The sequence below is a fragment of the Culex quinquefasciatus genome, chromosome 2 (assembly GCF_015732765.1).
Source record: "Culex quinquefasciatus strain JHB chromosome 2, VPISU_Cqui_1.0_pri_paternal, whole genome shotgun sequence".
NCBI lineage: Eukaryota > Metazoa > Arthropoda > Insecta > Diptera > Culicidae > Culex > Culex quinquefasciatus.
In genome coordinates this window covers 173,510,306-173,527,260 of record NC_051862.1, presented here as the reverse complement: position 1 = coordinate 173,527,260, position 16,955 = coordinate 173,510,306, and the positions used below count along the sequence as shown (strand labels likewise).

The 16,955-nt window shown below is 36.4% G+C and overlaps 1 protein-coding gene across 1 annotated transcript; it reads right to left on the bottom strand.

Annotated features, from left to right (window-relative positions):
* Window positions 1–5,680: 5,680 nt before the first annotated feature.
* Window positions 5,681–7,427, bottom strand: LOC6032969 (F-box/LRR-repeat protein 2). The gene is made up of 2 exons (XM_001843433.2): window positions 6,564–7,427; window positions 5,681–6,508 (listed from the first exon to the last, which is right to left on the bottom strand). Exons 1-2 carry the CDS (start codon window positions 7,374–7,376, stop codon window positions 5,765–5,767), a joined length of 1,557 nt encoding a protein of 518 aa, XP_001843485.2. The 5' UTR covers window positions 7,377–7,427; the 3' UTR covers window positions 5,681–5,764.
* Between the last annotated feature and the right edge of the window lie 9,528 nt (window positions 7,428–16,955).

Sequence of the window (16,955 nt, the reverse complement as noted above, 5' to 3'; positions counted from 1 at the left end):
CCTCTTCAGAAGGTACTTGACCTCGTCCGGTTTCAGTTCATCAGGAAAACCACGAAGAACCACCCGATGATTTCGTTCGCTCCGCCGATCGTGGGTGTAGAATTCCACTTTCTTCTTCTTGAGTAGCTCTTGCAACTTGTCAAAATCTTTGACAGAGAAGCAGGTCACCTTGGTTCCAAATCGGGTTAGTTTGTAAATCGGTTTGAAACCTAATTTACAACTTTCCACTATCGCCACGAGCTTGTAAAAATCCGTGGTGTTCTTCACCACCAAAGGTGGTTGCTTTTATTTACCTGCCGACTGGCCGGGTGGTGGAACCGCCGGGGCGTCCCCTCCTCCTGCTGGGCTGGCATTGTTGTTGTTTTTGTTATCCGCTAGCGGGCTGAACTTGTTGTAGTTGAGCAGGGTCTTCTCAACTTTTTCTCTTTCGATGCCGATTCCATCGACCTCGCTGGACTTCTTCCGCTTCCGATTCCCGCGGACGGGACGAAAATCTTCGTCCTCGGAGGATTCCTCCACCTCCATCTGTGAAAAACTTCCAAGCACGCGAGATGACAACACGAGCAAAACACGTTTTAACTTGTCGCTGGCTGGCGACTGAGTCTATCGTTGAAGTTTATCTGGGGAAAATCGCAAAAATGTATGCAGAAAAAACATCGTTTCGGTATTTTCTTCCAGTTGGCGTGGGTTTCGCCCCCAAAAATGGCCATATGTGAGATTCTTGTAAGAAATTCAATTTCCTACAACTTTACCGAAGGGTGCAAACCGATTCGAGTTGAGCCTGATTGTTGTTGATTTTTTTAGTAAAGAGTATTTTCTTATATACTTCCTACACCCAAAGGAAAAATATATCTCAAAATCTGCAACATTGGATTTGCTGCAGAAAATGTCATATTTTATAACATTTTTTGCAGCAAGCCCGTAGATCATTTTTGCCCGCGTGTAAAAATTTCAGCGATCTGCAGTTCTCACTAAAGCTGGCCCGTCCCCGAGCAACACTCCAAAGAGAAGCATATGTTGGTGCTCTTTCACTCTCTTTTCATCAAGCGTCCATAGGGACGTGGCGTTACATCGTGCTGCCACCTGGTTTTTTTAAGCGCAAGAGTGGAAAAGTGCTGAGTCATCGTCTAAAAATAGACGGCGTCCTATCTCGCCCAGCAAAATGAAGTCGATAAAGAAGTCGGTTTCGATGAGAAAAAGTGGAAAACGTGGTCTAAAAATAGCGACGCCATCCCCCTATGGCGCGGTGGTAGCGTGTCGGATCAATAACCAAGAATTGGTGGTTCAATCCTCGTTCTGTTAAGTGTTTTTTTTGTGAAATACAACCAAAAAGTCGTCGGTAATGTCGATAATTGTCGGTAACGGGCAAAAATGTCATACTCCTATATCGCAAAAAATGCATGAGGACAGATTTCATGCAGATTCTGATATACTTTCATGCCGCCATGCATCACAATCATGCGACTGCCAGTTGGGTGTATATACCCCTTATATACTTCCAATTATATAAACCGATTTCTTATCATCGCATTGCTAATAACTCATTAGGATCGGCTCGGATCGTTTTGCACCCTTCGGCAGATTTGTACACCCAAAACTGAGCAGCGCTAGTCCGAGAGAATAATGGCCTCGAGACGAGAGAATAGTGGTACACCATATTCTTTTTTAAATTCACCTTTTTTAAAACGATTCTCGATTTACACAACTTGTTTTAAGTCATGACTGAATATGAGAACGTCCATGACTCAAATTGAGAATAATTAAGAATCTTTGGAATTTTGTTATTTGCCGGAAAATTTTCAAAATGTAACTATTGTATTTTATTTTGTTATATTATTAAAACATTTTAGCATAATTTTGTTGTGTAAATCAAGAATATGGTGTACCATTTACGGACAAAGAGAACATAGCTCGAGGTGGGTGAGAGAATTGTTCTCTCGTTGTTCGTTTGCAAAAAACAAACTTAAAGTTCCACACTAAGGGAATCGAACCAGAGACCTTTGACTCACTACACCAATGACATAACTGTCTCGGCCACCACGGCTTGGTGAACAAGGCGTGATTAGATGTCGATGTATGACAAGTGTAACTGACACTTGCTGGATATTTATTGTTTCAATTAAAGAATGAATTCATTTGTTATGAATTATTCTCTCGATTTTGGCGCTGAGCCCTCAATAAACTTTGAGGAAACGATTTTATCGACTCTGAAATTTAGGTGTAGGGAATTAAATTTCCTTTTATGTTATTCTTGGACATGTTATTATGTTATTCTTTTATGTTCACTTGCACAATTTTGGGTGAACCCGCCCCACCTGTCATAAAAAAATACTGAAATGTTTTTTTAAAATTATTTTAAAGGAGAACTGTATTTTCCTAAAAATAAATCTGTATTTTATCTGTTTCATGTGAAATTCAAAGCCTTAGAAGTTTTTTTAAACTCCAGCTTTAAGTTTTTATTAATATTAAAGCATAGTTCTTTTAAGAAAATGTTGTAAATTTAAAATATAATCATTTTAAAAAATATGTATATCTAAAATATGTATATTTAATTGAACACAAGCGCAGCCAGTCCGAAGAAAGCATCCTGGAAGAAAAAATAAAAATAAAAAATATGTATATGAAAAAAAAACGAAGTTGACTTTATTAGCTGTCGGCCACTATTGCTAGTACCAACCACTTGTGTCTTCCTTTTAACTACAAGCACTTCGCCGCCCTGGACTCCTAAGTGTTTGAGTACGGCAAGGATGTCTATATTTACACAAAGATTTTTTTTAAAGTAACTGATTTATTACATGTTATAGAATTATAGCAGCAGACCGAAACATATTAATATCAAGCACTTTTCAAATCTTCGTATCGCAGAGAAAAGTGTTTGATGGCTAGTTCCACACTGAGTGCCGCACTCAGAGCTGTCAAAGTGTTTCTTTGAAGAAACTTGCGCTAGTTCCGCACGATTTTCGCCACCATCTTGGAACTGAAACTCTAGTGCCGTACTCGGTTTTTTTTTTCAGTTTCATGCGAGTTCCACGCACACTGACAAATGACGTTCGATTGAACCTAAACTGGCACCGTCGAGTGAGCACTCAGTGCCGCACCGCCTCTTCAAACGAACGTACCATAAGTGTCTGTTCTTGAACAAATCAAATTTAAGGAACCGTTGTGGAAGAGGTTCTTCAAGCAATGAAGGACATCGATGTAGAACATCAAAGTTTGCAGAAATCATTGATAGATTTAGTATATTTCTAGAGTCTTTTTTTAATTGGTCCAATAAACAGTTGAATTACAATTTATTATATGACCTTTTTAAAAAAAAACTCTAGATTTTAATGTTTTTTTTACCCTCACACTGTACGGTGGCAATAGACATTGTGTTTTGTATTTTTTTAAATAATTATTTTAATTTTTCAGTTTTTTTAACAAAAGCTTTTAAAAGTGTTAATTGAGAAATAATCATTTATAAAAAATTCACTGTAATTTCAAATATTTCTTTAGTTTTAGTTTAGAAATGTGTATGAGCATAGGTTGGATTGCCAACAAACTAATTTAATTAAAAAGGTGCTAGTCATTAGGTTAAGTTCACAGCACAGACAATTACTTCTGTAAACTGTCAATTTCGTGAAAAATAACATCTTATGGACTCGTACGCCTCAGGATATTGAGCATGTCGCCGTTGTGTTTGGTGTAGTTGTTTTCATTTATAAATATGTTTTCCGGTTTCCCTCGAGCATAATTTCCTTTTTAAACAACAAGCTAATTCCAAGAATTCACGTGCTACATGGACACGTGGTACAGACAATAGAGTAACCTGTTTTCGTATTTTTTTTTTTTTAATTGTGAACGGTTTTTTTACATTACATTACATTTGGTATTTTGATTAAGCTTTAAAATATATTTTTTCAAAAAAGGTAGATTTTTTCAAAGAGTCTTTTAAGCTGGTCATATATTACATATTGCACGGCTTGTTTGAAAAGTAAATATTGTTACTCTACTTTCAGAGAAAATAGTGTAGATTTGTAATCTACTGCTAAAAATCAAACGGATGTTTTCATTTATTTGAACCTAGTTTAATTTAAATGACCACCGAAAATTTTAATTATCCAATTATTTTATGAATTGAATGGTCCTTAAGTTAATTTTATCTTAAAAAAATTGTAAATTTGTTCCGGTCTTCCTGAAGTGGTGAACACAAACATTTCCATAGAACACACACGACGATTGCTTATGACAAATACACAAACTTAGTCACACACACTCACTGCTCCGGAAAAAGTTTTCCTCCGTTCAACTGCTTGGAGCGAACAAAAAATCGCAAAACTTTTGGCGGCAAACGATGATAGCTTTCGAGTTTACGCAGCAGCCGAGCTTAATTGAATCTTGTTCTTTTCCGGAAAACGACCGACGACGTCACCAAAGTTTTTTTTCTTTCTATCTTTCGCAAATATCGGATCGTTTACGGGTTGGCACGTCCGATTGTTTGAATTTTCCAACAAACGAGCTTTTCGAGCTGTAGCAGCAGTGTGGCACAGATCCGGGGCGGATAAATCCGATTTGTTGGGAATAAATTCGATTTCTGTGGGGGTGGCATTTTAAGAAATAATTACGAATGAAGGTCTGAGTTTTTGGCATACTATTTGTTGAAGTAATTTTCAGATTAATGCTCAAAATACTAAAATGTTCATTTGCAAAATCATGTTGTTTTACTTCAAAGTCAAACCCTACACAAAATCGACTCTTCAATCATTCAAATCAAGTTGTCGCACTCAAAATGAACCTCCTTTGAATTCGCCCAACTTCATCAACCGCTGAGAACAAGATAGTCCCAGGACAACGGTTCTCCCGAGGACAACAATGGATCGCGCCAGCTTTGGCGCTAAAATTCAATTACACCGCCCAGGGATGGGCTCGCCGAGTGGCCAACAGGGAAAACGCACCAGCACGACAGAGAAAAACTGCGCCCATTCATGGGCACGATAGCCATCACTCTTGGATGACGAACGGATCACGCAGCAGGTCTGCCCGAGGAGGTCCATTGAAAGTGATGCTGCAACAAGGGAAATGTTGCACGTGATGGCTACAGAAAGCGCACCCTCTTTCCGCGAAAACTGTATTAGAGCTGCGAAAACCAACAGGAAAAATGCCTTTCGGTAAGGGTAAGATGGGGTTAATTGGGCAATTTTCTACCATCATAGAAATTTTCAAAAATCTCATGAGCTTTCAGTTCTCAAATTCCAAGTTTTTCGTCAAGATTTTTGATTTTCAAAATACTTTTCCAAGTCGAATTTTAAAACCTTCCCCTTAATCATCAAGCTGAAAAAAAGATACTCCGTATCCTTGTGGCTAACCTCAGGATCCGTCAATCTCGGACGGACGGACACCGAGGTCAAAAGTTCATGCCAGAATGATTGACACCGTCGAGTGTTTGGCCACATTTTTTTTTGTTTGCGCGCTTGATGCTGATGCGTCCTGAGACATATCAATGATCCAGGCCTTTGCAACAGCTCAGCTCAGTTTGTCACTGTCCACCAGGGTTGCCCGCTTCTTTGTGCGGTGAAAATGACCATTTTTCTTTCCGATGGAGACGAGGAGAAAAGTGCCAGCGTAACGTTGACGAACTGGTGTGAGGCTTTGGACTGTGTGAGGATTATCCATGTTGTAAACTAAAGATTTTATTTTAAGCTTTTTTGTATTGTCTATTTTGGGTTTATTTTTTATTTGGCAAACACTCTTCTCATACAAAGTTGTTTTTACGAGCTTTTCCTGCTCAACTATCCTTGTACCAGCACTCTGGTCCAATACTGATCTTAAATCTTGGCTTCATTTCAGTTTGATACCAGCGTCGATTTTTCTCAACCTTCCGACAGTACTCGATTCGAAGGTATTCCAACTTCAGACAGTGCACGATCACGTTCTCAACGGTGACATCGCTAACGAGTCGACAGTCCACGAGACTCAACGATCGAAGTCGTTTCAGCGTCCTACACAGCAGCTGTACATCGCGATCGCACACGTAGTACGTAGATTCCAGGTGGACTGTTTCGAGCAGGGGACATTGCTGACAAATCGATTGTAGTAATTTTCCCGATAAGTCACAGGAAATCACTTGCAGGTGCTTGAGGTTCCAGGTGGATTTTGTAGGGTAAATTGTGGTTTCCAGATTCGTCACTTGTTTGAGTTTGAGGGATTTCAGGGATTCAAGAACACTTTGAGGTATTGGAGATTTGTGCTCGGAGCACTCAAGAGTGAGAGTCTTTAGTTTTGGAAGATTGTTTGTAATTCCTTCTAGGGTATTCATCGTGAGTGTAACACTGGATAATGAGAGCTTAGCAAGGTTTGAGTTCTGAAACTTGCTGATGTCGATTCTTTTGGGTCGCTCACTTAAAAGTTTCAAATGTTCTAACGCAGGCATGCAGTTAAGAGAGTCGTCCAACAGCGATCCTTTCAGTTTGTTTAAGTTTATTTTCAAGCTTCTCAAGTACGGTAGATTTTGCGCAATTTTTACTAAAACCTGCAAAAAGTTATAAATTAAGGTTGTGTTAGATAATCTTTTCTCATTAACTTACCTCATTGCTTCTCAATTGCGCTGATTGAATATCGAGGTGTTCAAGCAGTGGCTGTGCAAGTGAAAGATTGAATATATCTTCTTCACTTTCAATGTAACATTGCTTAAGTGATAACCGCTTCAATTCCAGTCGATCCATCGAAGATATTTTCGTCAAGAATTCATCTTCAAAGTTGTACTTCTTCAAACTGATTTCCTGCAGAGTGTCTCTCGATGCAAATATCAAATTTAACAACTTTTCTTCATTGCAATCATGCTTTTTACAGCAAACTCTCAAAACCACCAAGTTTGAACAGATTTGTTTGAACAGGTCCAAAACCTCGTCAATCCTGTCCGTTGATCCAATTGTCAGTGTAGCCAGTTTATCCATTCGATAGTCAATCTTCACGTCCTTAATCATATCACTCTCCAAGTAATACGGCGTAAAAGTTAGCTCCTCCAAGTTTGGCAAATATCTCAACATGTAGCCCACTTTTGACAAATCCAACCAGCAATCATGGATGATCAGGTGTCGAATGTTCGGTCCAACTGTAACCCAAACATGCTCCACCTGGATAAGGTGACTTGCCCCATAATCGGCAGTACTGTAGCAAGTTTTCACATTTTCCAACATAAAATCCCGCTCCGTTTCCCCCCCACAGAAGAACCGCTCCAACGAAAGGCGAAACTTGGCCACCAATTGTGGACTGCCGGTAATCACCTCGTTCCACTGGCGGCAAGTGAGCCGGGCGCGTGCCAACTGGAATGCACTCAAGTGTCGAAAGATGCGCTCCAGAATGCGCCCCGACAGGGGTGGTAGCTCAGCTGCTTCCATTGCACACAAAAGTTGTTCACAAACGAAACGTACGCGGTCAATTCTGGCTGTCAACTAATTCGATGTGGAGAAGTACTGAGTGCTAGTGAGAGGGTACAGTAAAAGAGTGGAAAATCCGCAAAACAACAGTGAGTCATCTTTGAATGATTGCAACTTGCTGTGCTCGGGTAGTGTGCAGGCGCAGTGGAAGAAACGTTTCACCATGTGGTGCAATTTGCAGACTGTATGGAAACGTTTCATGCCATATAGAATGTTCAACAGTTTCTTTTTTCTTCTTTTAATTAATGTCTAATTAGCGGAACAACATGTTGGCATCAAAATCAAACCATCCACTTTAACGACCCTTGTCTTTTGTGGTAGAGATTACAAGATTCTGCTCGACCCTAGGAGTTCAAAGGATATGGATGGGGAGAGCATCCATCCTCTTTCTACTTTAAGGAACCCTCCACCCCAGAGTTCAAACTGACGACTTTCGGATTGGAAGTCCAACCGCCACCAGCGATTCCACCAAAGCAGGCTTGGTTTGGTGTGTTGTTTGTACTTATAGCGTGGAGACGACTCCTATAACATTGAATGTTTGGCCCTTTTGAAATGTTAGTCTTGATTGAAAATTCAAAAGATCGAAAAATTTTACGAATCTTTCATATTTTAACATTGAAAGTCTGACCATTAGTTGCTGAATGCTGAGATATCGACATTAGAAAAAGGAGGTTGTTTGGGTGAGAACTAGAAAACATCGATTTTGCTGTTTAAAAATCCACAAAATTTGACAACTTCATAAGCAATTTCTCAGCTTTTCAAATAATATTTTTTTCAAAATTGTTTGCTCATTAATTTAAAAAAAAATGAATAACTTTGACTAGTTTAAAAAAAGTTACCTGAAATGGCTATAACTTGAGAACAGTGCACTTTATCAAAATTTTACTGAGGTACTTTTTGATTGAAAATTCGATTTTATATCGAAAATTGAAGTTGAAAAATGTTTGCGACTAATATTTATTTTTTTTGAAAATATCAGTATTGATTCAAAAAATCATAACTCGGTCAAAGATTTTTTGCTCATATTAGCAATTTCTGAAAAGTTGGCATTTGATGTCTCCTAAAACATATAAAAAAATGTTTCTTGAGTTTTTTTATAGGTCCTATAAACATATGACACACAATAGCTTATAGAACCTTTCAAAAAACTCAAGAAATTAAATTTAGTGACAAAAAGTGAAATTTAAAATCACCAATTTTTTTTTACCGTGTATCATTTTTTTCAGTGTAGTTCTTATCCATACCTACAAAATTTCCCAAGACACCAAATCGAACTAAAAATTCCTTCAAAAGATACAGATTTTTGAATTTTCATAAATCATTTTTGTATGGACACCTGCCAAATTTGTATGGAAAATTTTGAGGACAAACCAATGATGCAAAATGGCTTCTTTGGGCAAACCAAAGGCACAAAAAAAGTTTTAGCCGGATTAAAAAATACAAAAAGCGAGTGACCGAAATCTCAGAGCTTTGCTCAGAAAGAGGTGGAAGAGGAAGGTAGCTAAAGTTTTAGGAGCAATTCTCTACGAAATCGGTCTTTTTTCTTCAATTTTAATTTTTGTATTTTTTAATCCGGCTGAAACTTTTTTGGTGCCTTCGGTATGCCCAAAGAAGCCATTTTGCATCATTAGTTTGTCCATATAATTTTCCATACAAATTCGGCAGCTGTCCATACAAAAATGATGTATGAAAATTCAAAATCTGTATCTTTGAAGGAATTTTGATCGATTTGGTGTCTTCGGCAAAGTTGTACTACACTGGAAAAATAATACACGGTAAAAAATTTGGTGATTTTTTATTTAACTTTTATCACTAAAACTTGATTTACAAAAAACACTATTTTTAATTTTTTTATTTTTTGATATGTTTTAGAAGACATAAAATGCCAACTTTTCAGAAATTTCCAGGTTGCAAAATTACTGACCGAGTTATGAATTTTTAATCAATACTGATTTTTCAAAAATCGAAATTTTGTCGTAAAATTTTCAACTTCATTTTTCGATGTAAAATCAAATTTGCAATCAAAAAGTACTTTACTAAAATTTTGATAAAGTGCACCGTTTTCAAGTTATAGCCATATTTAAGTGACTTTTTGAAAATAGTCGCAGTTTTCATTTTTAAATTAGTGCACATGTTTGCCCAGTTTTGAAAAAATATTTTGAAAAGCTGAGAAAATTCTCTATATTTTGCTTATTCGGACTATGTTGATACGACCTTTAGTTGCTGAGATATTGCAATGCAAAGGTTTAAAAACAGGAAAATTGATGTTTTCTAAGTTTCACCCAAACAACCCACCATTTTCTATCGTCAATATCTCAGCAACTAATGGTCCGATTTTCAATGTTAATATATGAAACAATTGTGAAATTTTCCGATCTTTTCGAAAAATATTTTGGAATTTTCAAATCAAGACAAACATTTTAAAAGGGCGTAATATTGAATGTTTGGCCTTTGTGAAATGTTAGTCTTGATTTGAAAATTCCAAAAATATTTTTTTCGAAGAGATCGGAAAATTTCACAAATGTTTCATATATTAACATTGAAAATCGGACCATTAGTTGCTGAGATATTGACGATAGAAAATGGTGGGTTGTTTGGGTGAAACTTAGAAAACATCAATTTTCCTGTTTTTAAACCTTTGCATTGCAATATCTCAGCAACTAAAGGTCGTATCAACAAAGTCCAAATAAGCAAAATATAGAGAATTTTCTCAGCTTTTCAAAAATATTTTTTTCAAAACTGGGCAAACATGTGCACTAATTTAAAAAAATGAAAAACTGCGACTATTTTCAAAAAAGTCACTTAAATATGGCTATAACTTGAAAACGGTGCACTTTATCAAAATTTCAGTAAAGTACTTTTGATTGCAAATTTGATTTTACATCGAAAAATGAAGTTGAAAAATTTTACGACCAAAATTTCGATTTTTGAAAAAATCAGTATTGATTAAAAAATTCATAACTCGGTCAGTGATTTTTGCACAACCTGGAAATTTCTGAAAAGTTGGCATTTTATGCCTTCTAAAACATATCAAAAATAAAAAAATTAAAAATAGTGTTTTTTGTAAATCAAGTTTTAGTGATAAAAGTTAAATAAAAATCACCAAATTTTTTTACCGTGTATTATTTTTTCCAGTGTAGTCCGTATCCATACCTACAACTTTGCCGAAGACACCAAATCGATCAAAAATTCCTTCAAAAGATACAGATTTTTGAATTTTCATACATCATTTTTGTATGGACAGCTGCCGAATTTGTATGGAAAATTATATGGACAAACTAATGATGCAAAATGGCTTCTTTGGGCATACCGAAGGCACCAAAAAAGTTTCAGTCGGATTAAAAAATACAAAAAAAATCGAATGACCGAAATCCTAGAGAACTGCTCTTAGGTAAATCGAGGCATACTTACAATTCAAAACTTTCCCGATTAGTAGTATAATCCTTAAATATTTAATTCTTAAATTCTTAAATTCTAAGAATTAATGCTGAAAAAATATGCTAAGGTTGCAAATCCTTAAAAAAATAGATTTCAATGTTTTTGCCTTCCTCACTGAGGTAAGGCTATAATCCTGCTCTAAAAATGAACTTTCTATTAAAAGCTCCTAGACCCACCTTCATGTATACATATCGACTCAGAATCGAAAACTGAACAAATGTCTGTGTGTGTGTATGTGTGTGTGTATGTGTGTGTGTATGTATGCATGTGACCAAAATTCTCACTGAGTTTTCTCAGCACTGGCTGAACCGATTTTGATTGAACCAGTTGCATTCGACTTGGTTTAGGGTCCCATACATCGCTATTGAATTGTTTGAAGTTTCGATAAGTAGTTCAAAAGTTATGCATAAAAATGTGTTTTCGCAAATACCCGGATCTCAATTATATGCATGTAAACGATATCCGGATCCATCATCCGACCCATCGTTGATTAGGTAATTGAAAGGCCTTTCCAATGAGTCCAAGAAATTGAAGATCTGGCAACCCTGTCTCGAGTTATGACCACTTAAGTGATATTTATGTACTTTTTTGAAGCCGGATCTCACTTAAATGTATGTAAACTATGTCCGGATCCATCATCCGACCCATCGTTGGTAAGGTAAGTGAAAGGCCTTTCCAATGAGTCCAAAACTTTGAAGATCTGGCAACCCTGTCTCGAGTTATGACCACTTAAGTGATATTTATGTACTTTTTTGAAGCCGGATCTCACTTAAATGTATGTAAACTATGTCTGGATCCATCATCCGACCCATCGTTGATTAGGTAATTGAAAGGCCTTTCTAATGAGTGCAAGACATTGAAGATCTGGCAACCCTGTCTCGAGTTATGACCACTTAAGTGATATTTATGTACTTTTTTGAAGCCGGATCTCACTTAAATGAGCATGAGCATGAGCATGAGCATGGTTGACTGCCAATGAGCTGCTACTCCGTTATTGACAGATCAGCTGAAGTTAAACAATGAATCAAAAATGATCAGTGGGAGCCAACCATCCGTTCACTGTTTAACCCCTGAAGACCGCGACTTTATTAGTCAATACCGGCGCCCTCCCAAGAAGCCTGCAGTTCAACAAAAGGGAGGAATGTTAGTCCGATAGTTGAAGTTGCAGACTCATCAAGCACATAGTTTTTCGCTATATACTTGTTGATACCGCTTGAGACCGTTGAATCCACAGCATCTTCTTTAAGTATCACGTGATTATTTTTTTTTTTGGTTAGTAGGATAAGGTATTGGCTTTTCGATGCCTCCCGAGCTACGATGCTATGGGGAGGACTTTCATAACAAACCCGTCGGCGAGCCTTCCGAGCAACGATGCTATTGGAAGGTCTTTCTAATTAGCACACCAAAACACTCGCGCACAGGTATTTAAATACTGAATAAATGTAATTTTTCATCACGATTACCCAGACGACATTGATGATATAAGAAGGACTTTTTTACAGTCATTTACAGTAACACTTAAACTTATTTTAATGCAACATTTCACACGACGTCGTGCCTTCCGATCAACGATGATGTAGGAAGGACTTGAGCAAGCCAATCAGGATGAAAAACGAAATAAAATTCTTTTCTTTTCACACACAATGCCACATAATTGACCGCGCGTCACCACCCGACAAATTGAACTGATTTTCTTCTGCTTGTGGGCAAGCCAACCAGGATGAAACACGAAATAAAATTCTTTTCTTTTCACACACAATGCCACATAATTGACCACGCGTCACCACCCAACAAATTGAACTGATTTTCTTCTGCTTGTGGGCAAGCCAACCAGGATGAAACACGAAATAAAATTCTCTTCTTTTCACACACAATGCCACATAATTGACCGCGCGTCACCACCCGACAAATTGAACTGATTTTCTTCTGCTTGTGGGCAAGCCAACCAGGATGAAACACGAAATAAAATTCTCTTCTTTTCACACACAATGCCACATAATTGACCGCGCGTCACCACCCAACAAATTGAACTCTTGAAGCCGGATCTCACTTAAATGTATGTAAAGTATGTCTGGATCCATCATCCGACCCATCGTTGGTAAGGTAATCGAAAGGCCTTTCCAATGAGTCCAAGACATTGAAGATCTGGCAACCCTGTCTCGAGTTATGACCACTTAAGTGATATTTATGTACTTTTTTGAAGCCGGATCTCACTTAAATGTATGTAAACTATGACCGGATCCATCATCCGACCCATCGTTGGTTAGGTAATTGAAAGGCCTTTCCAAAGAGTACAAAACATTGATGATCTGGCAACCCTGTCTCGAGTTATGACCACATAAGTTATACATTGTGTTTTTTTTTCTGGATCTAAAAAAAATGATGAAACCACTCATATACCCATTGTTGGTAAAAAGTGAGGAAGGCATCAACCACATAGGTGGATTAAGTTAGTTTTTTTTTTAATAGAAGATATCAATGCATTGGTACTAAACCAGCTGAACCAAATGAGCCATTTTCGACATTTTTACAAACTTAATTTAATTCAACTAGCAACTATAACGTTTTTCTCCGATACAAAATGTTAACAGATTTTTTTCCAAATCAATCATTACTTATACAATCTCATCTGATTAAATTTCCTGCGCGAAAAAAAAAAAAAAAACAAAATTGTTTAAATTTTAAGATTTTAGGAAAGTAATCTCTTTTCAGTTTAAAAAATATATTTGTATTAAACTTTGATTTAGCTGGAACATTTTTCTACTCTTTTCAAGTACATAAATGGACGAATCCTTTCAGAATATGAACATTTGAGAACATATTCATGAACATTTGTACAATTTCATTAAAATTAACATTAAAGAAATTGAGTTTTTTTTTCTAAATAATAAAAAATACATTTATTTAGATCAAATGCCTTATTTTGGAAAATGATTAAAATATTCAAACAAATACATTTTTAATTGATGATTATGCTAAGCCAGATAGCCAGATGGACGAGGGAGTAGTGGATTGCCTGGCCCGAGTCATCTGCATTACCGATCTTTGTCTGTACAATTGCAGAAGAAATCGAGATATTCAAATACCCCCAAAACGGTGTTATACCAACTCCAAAATGTATATTTAGCAATTCAATGGTAATAAATTGACATTCATTTGAATTAAAAGTTTGCAAAATTAAGTTTAGATAAGTTTTATATAGAATTTCCAGAGTTGTATATACTTTTATACTAAGTAGTTAGTAAACTTTATATTCAATCCAAATTATTTTTTTAATCAGTTAAGGATGCCTATTTGGAGTTGGGGGACTGGATTTATGGTGATTTGTCAACAAATAACATTAGTTATGTTAATTTTTCGAAAGGTGTACAAACTTTTTTTGCACCTTTTTTATTTTCGTAATAGTATTTGTTATATAACTTTTTATAGAAATCATCTTTTCATGAGCTTTTTGTAGCAAAATGTTTGGCATGAGTTTCTGAACAAAACGTAGTACTAGGTTCCTGTCAAACTTTAAATTTTCTACATGTTTCATCACAAAATGTGCATAGTGCCCAAGGGGTGTAAATACTTTTTTACATACTGTACATACATTATGCTAAGCCAGATTTATAATTATTTAGCAAGCAGTGAAAGATTTAAAATTTTCTTAGCATTGAAAAGTCAAAATAAAAATTATAATTTTGCATAAAATAGGTATTAAAATACAATAAACTGTAAATCGAATGAAAAACTAAGAATTTGATTGCAGTTTTTTTTGTTTAAATTTTCAACACTTATTTATTTTTATTATAAGATTATTATGCAAAAGTCTATAATATACTTTAAATGAAAAATTAAGAGCTGAAGAAAAATACAATTTTACTTTGAAATCTTTGTTCAAAATCCATTTTTATATTTTTTGCATTGATTCCTAACAAGAGGTTGAATTCTTTAGATAACTGGGGATCTTCCAACAAAATTCCAAAACCATGCTTGCTTTAGCCTTTTTTTTACTGTCTGTTTGAAATTTAGAGTAATTTTTAAGTCAATTTTAGCAGTTTTCAACAGATTTTTATACGGATCTCAATTTTTTATAATTATTTATTTTTAATTTTATTGAATTTTGTTCTACATTTGGACCAAAAAAATGAATAATAGTAAAAAAACAAACAAGTTGAATAAATTTTTGAGTGGCAATAATAATTTTCGTAAGGAAATTTAGCAAAAATAAAAAAGTGTACGAAAAATGCTTTAATCTCTCGTTTCCGAGGGTTTACATTATTTGCCCATCATGAATATAATTTATATCTCCTGCTAAATAAATGATTCTATATAGATAATATTAATCCGTGTTATTTTTTGAAAAATAAGATTTTTAATATTAAAATCAATAAAAATGCAAATTATTAAAAAAATATTCCTCAAATTTTGCATTTTGTATACTTACCTTTTGTAAGTATACTGCTTCTCATAACAATTTCGAACAAACCCATTTTTCACTTCAAAATTATTTGTGAAAGATTATTTTTTCGTAACAAAGAAAGAGACTGAAAAAAACTAAAAAAGTAGCTCTTGTTAGACTACAGCAGCCAATACAAAACTGACCTGAGTAAAATAATTCCCTCTAGCTTCATGCGGAGTTGTTTCCCATTTCAAATTTTCACCACATCCAGCCCGATACAAAAGCCTCGGGGAAAGTTTTTCCACTTGATTCTATGGTCACGTACAGCCACATTCACACAAATAGCCCCCCTTTCTCCACATTCACAACCCAATATGTAAAGGCATGACCTGCTTCTATGTGAGTGTGTCGAGAAGCACAGCACAGAGCAATCATGATCACGGTGGAGATACACCTCGTTTTTACTGCCTCAATGAGTGAATAAATCAACAGAAGCCAGACTTTTCTTCTCCAAAAAGCTTTTGCAGAGAATGGGAGGTCGTGAAGGAGACAAGGTTTCCAATCGGGAGCTTTGCCGGGGGTGTGGCCGGGGAGAGTCGATTAACACGATAGAACGATGCGGTGATGGTGTGTGTGAGATTGTATGTGTGCTTTGTAAGGATAAATGTGTGGGTGATACAAGGTGAACCAATATGTACGGTGTGGATGGCTCTCCTGTTTATGCCATTCTTCCTCCGGTTGCTTTCAATAGCACCGTGGTGTGATGAAAGGCTGGTCTCGGGGAATTGGGGATTGCTTGATTCATGATGGAAAAATAAAACATTTGGTTGATTCATGGCAACGATTGCTATCGAGGGGTATTTTCTCGTGAACGGTTGGAATGAAATATTCAATAGCTGTGAGATTTGTCATTTTTGAATCAATTTTGCGTTTTTGTGAGTAATCTACGACGGATCAATGATTGCTGCAAATTTTACAGTAGGAACTTCCTGGAGTTCAAACATGTGGTCTTACCGCCGTAACAAGTAGAAGGTCGGCGATTGTTACCCCAGAGCAGGCGTGAATTCTGTGCTAAATTGGCTCACCTTATGTTTACCAAAATTTTATTCTGAAATTTGAAAAACTTTGGAAACAATGAGAAATTGAAACATATGATTGACATTTGTATTTTTTTTCGTTTAAATTATAAGGCAATAATTTAAAATTTGCTGTTTCAATGTTTTCCATTGAATGCCTTATTTTCATTGATAGTCCGCTCATTAATTTTCCACAAAGTCTTCAAACCCTTGCATTCGTTCAAAGCTCAAACCAACCTAGCCATTAAACCACACCGCCAGGACCCCAAAAAGCCCTCCTTCGGCTCTTAAAAATCAAGCTGCGCTCAGCAGATTAAAAGAGCAAAATACTCCCACCTTTCCATGCTCACACAGCTGGGGATCCGCTTGCGGTGAAGAGCGAGAGTCCTTCACACTCGTTTTGCTTGTTTGATGTCGTCCTCGTCCTCGTAAAACCATTGTTTACACTACATGAACGAACTGTGTGTGTGTCCTTCTCCCAACAAGAGCACGTAATCGACTGATGACGGTTTGAGTTGAGGATCCTCGACCTCTCGGCAGGGATATGTGGGTGTGTGTGCGGACACACAACACAAAGGAAGATTAACTAGGGAAGAATTAAGTACTTGAAGCTTCATGAAGCTTCGTACTTTTCGTCAGGAT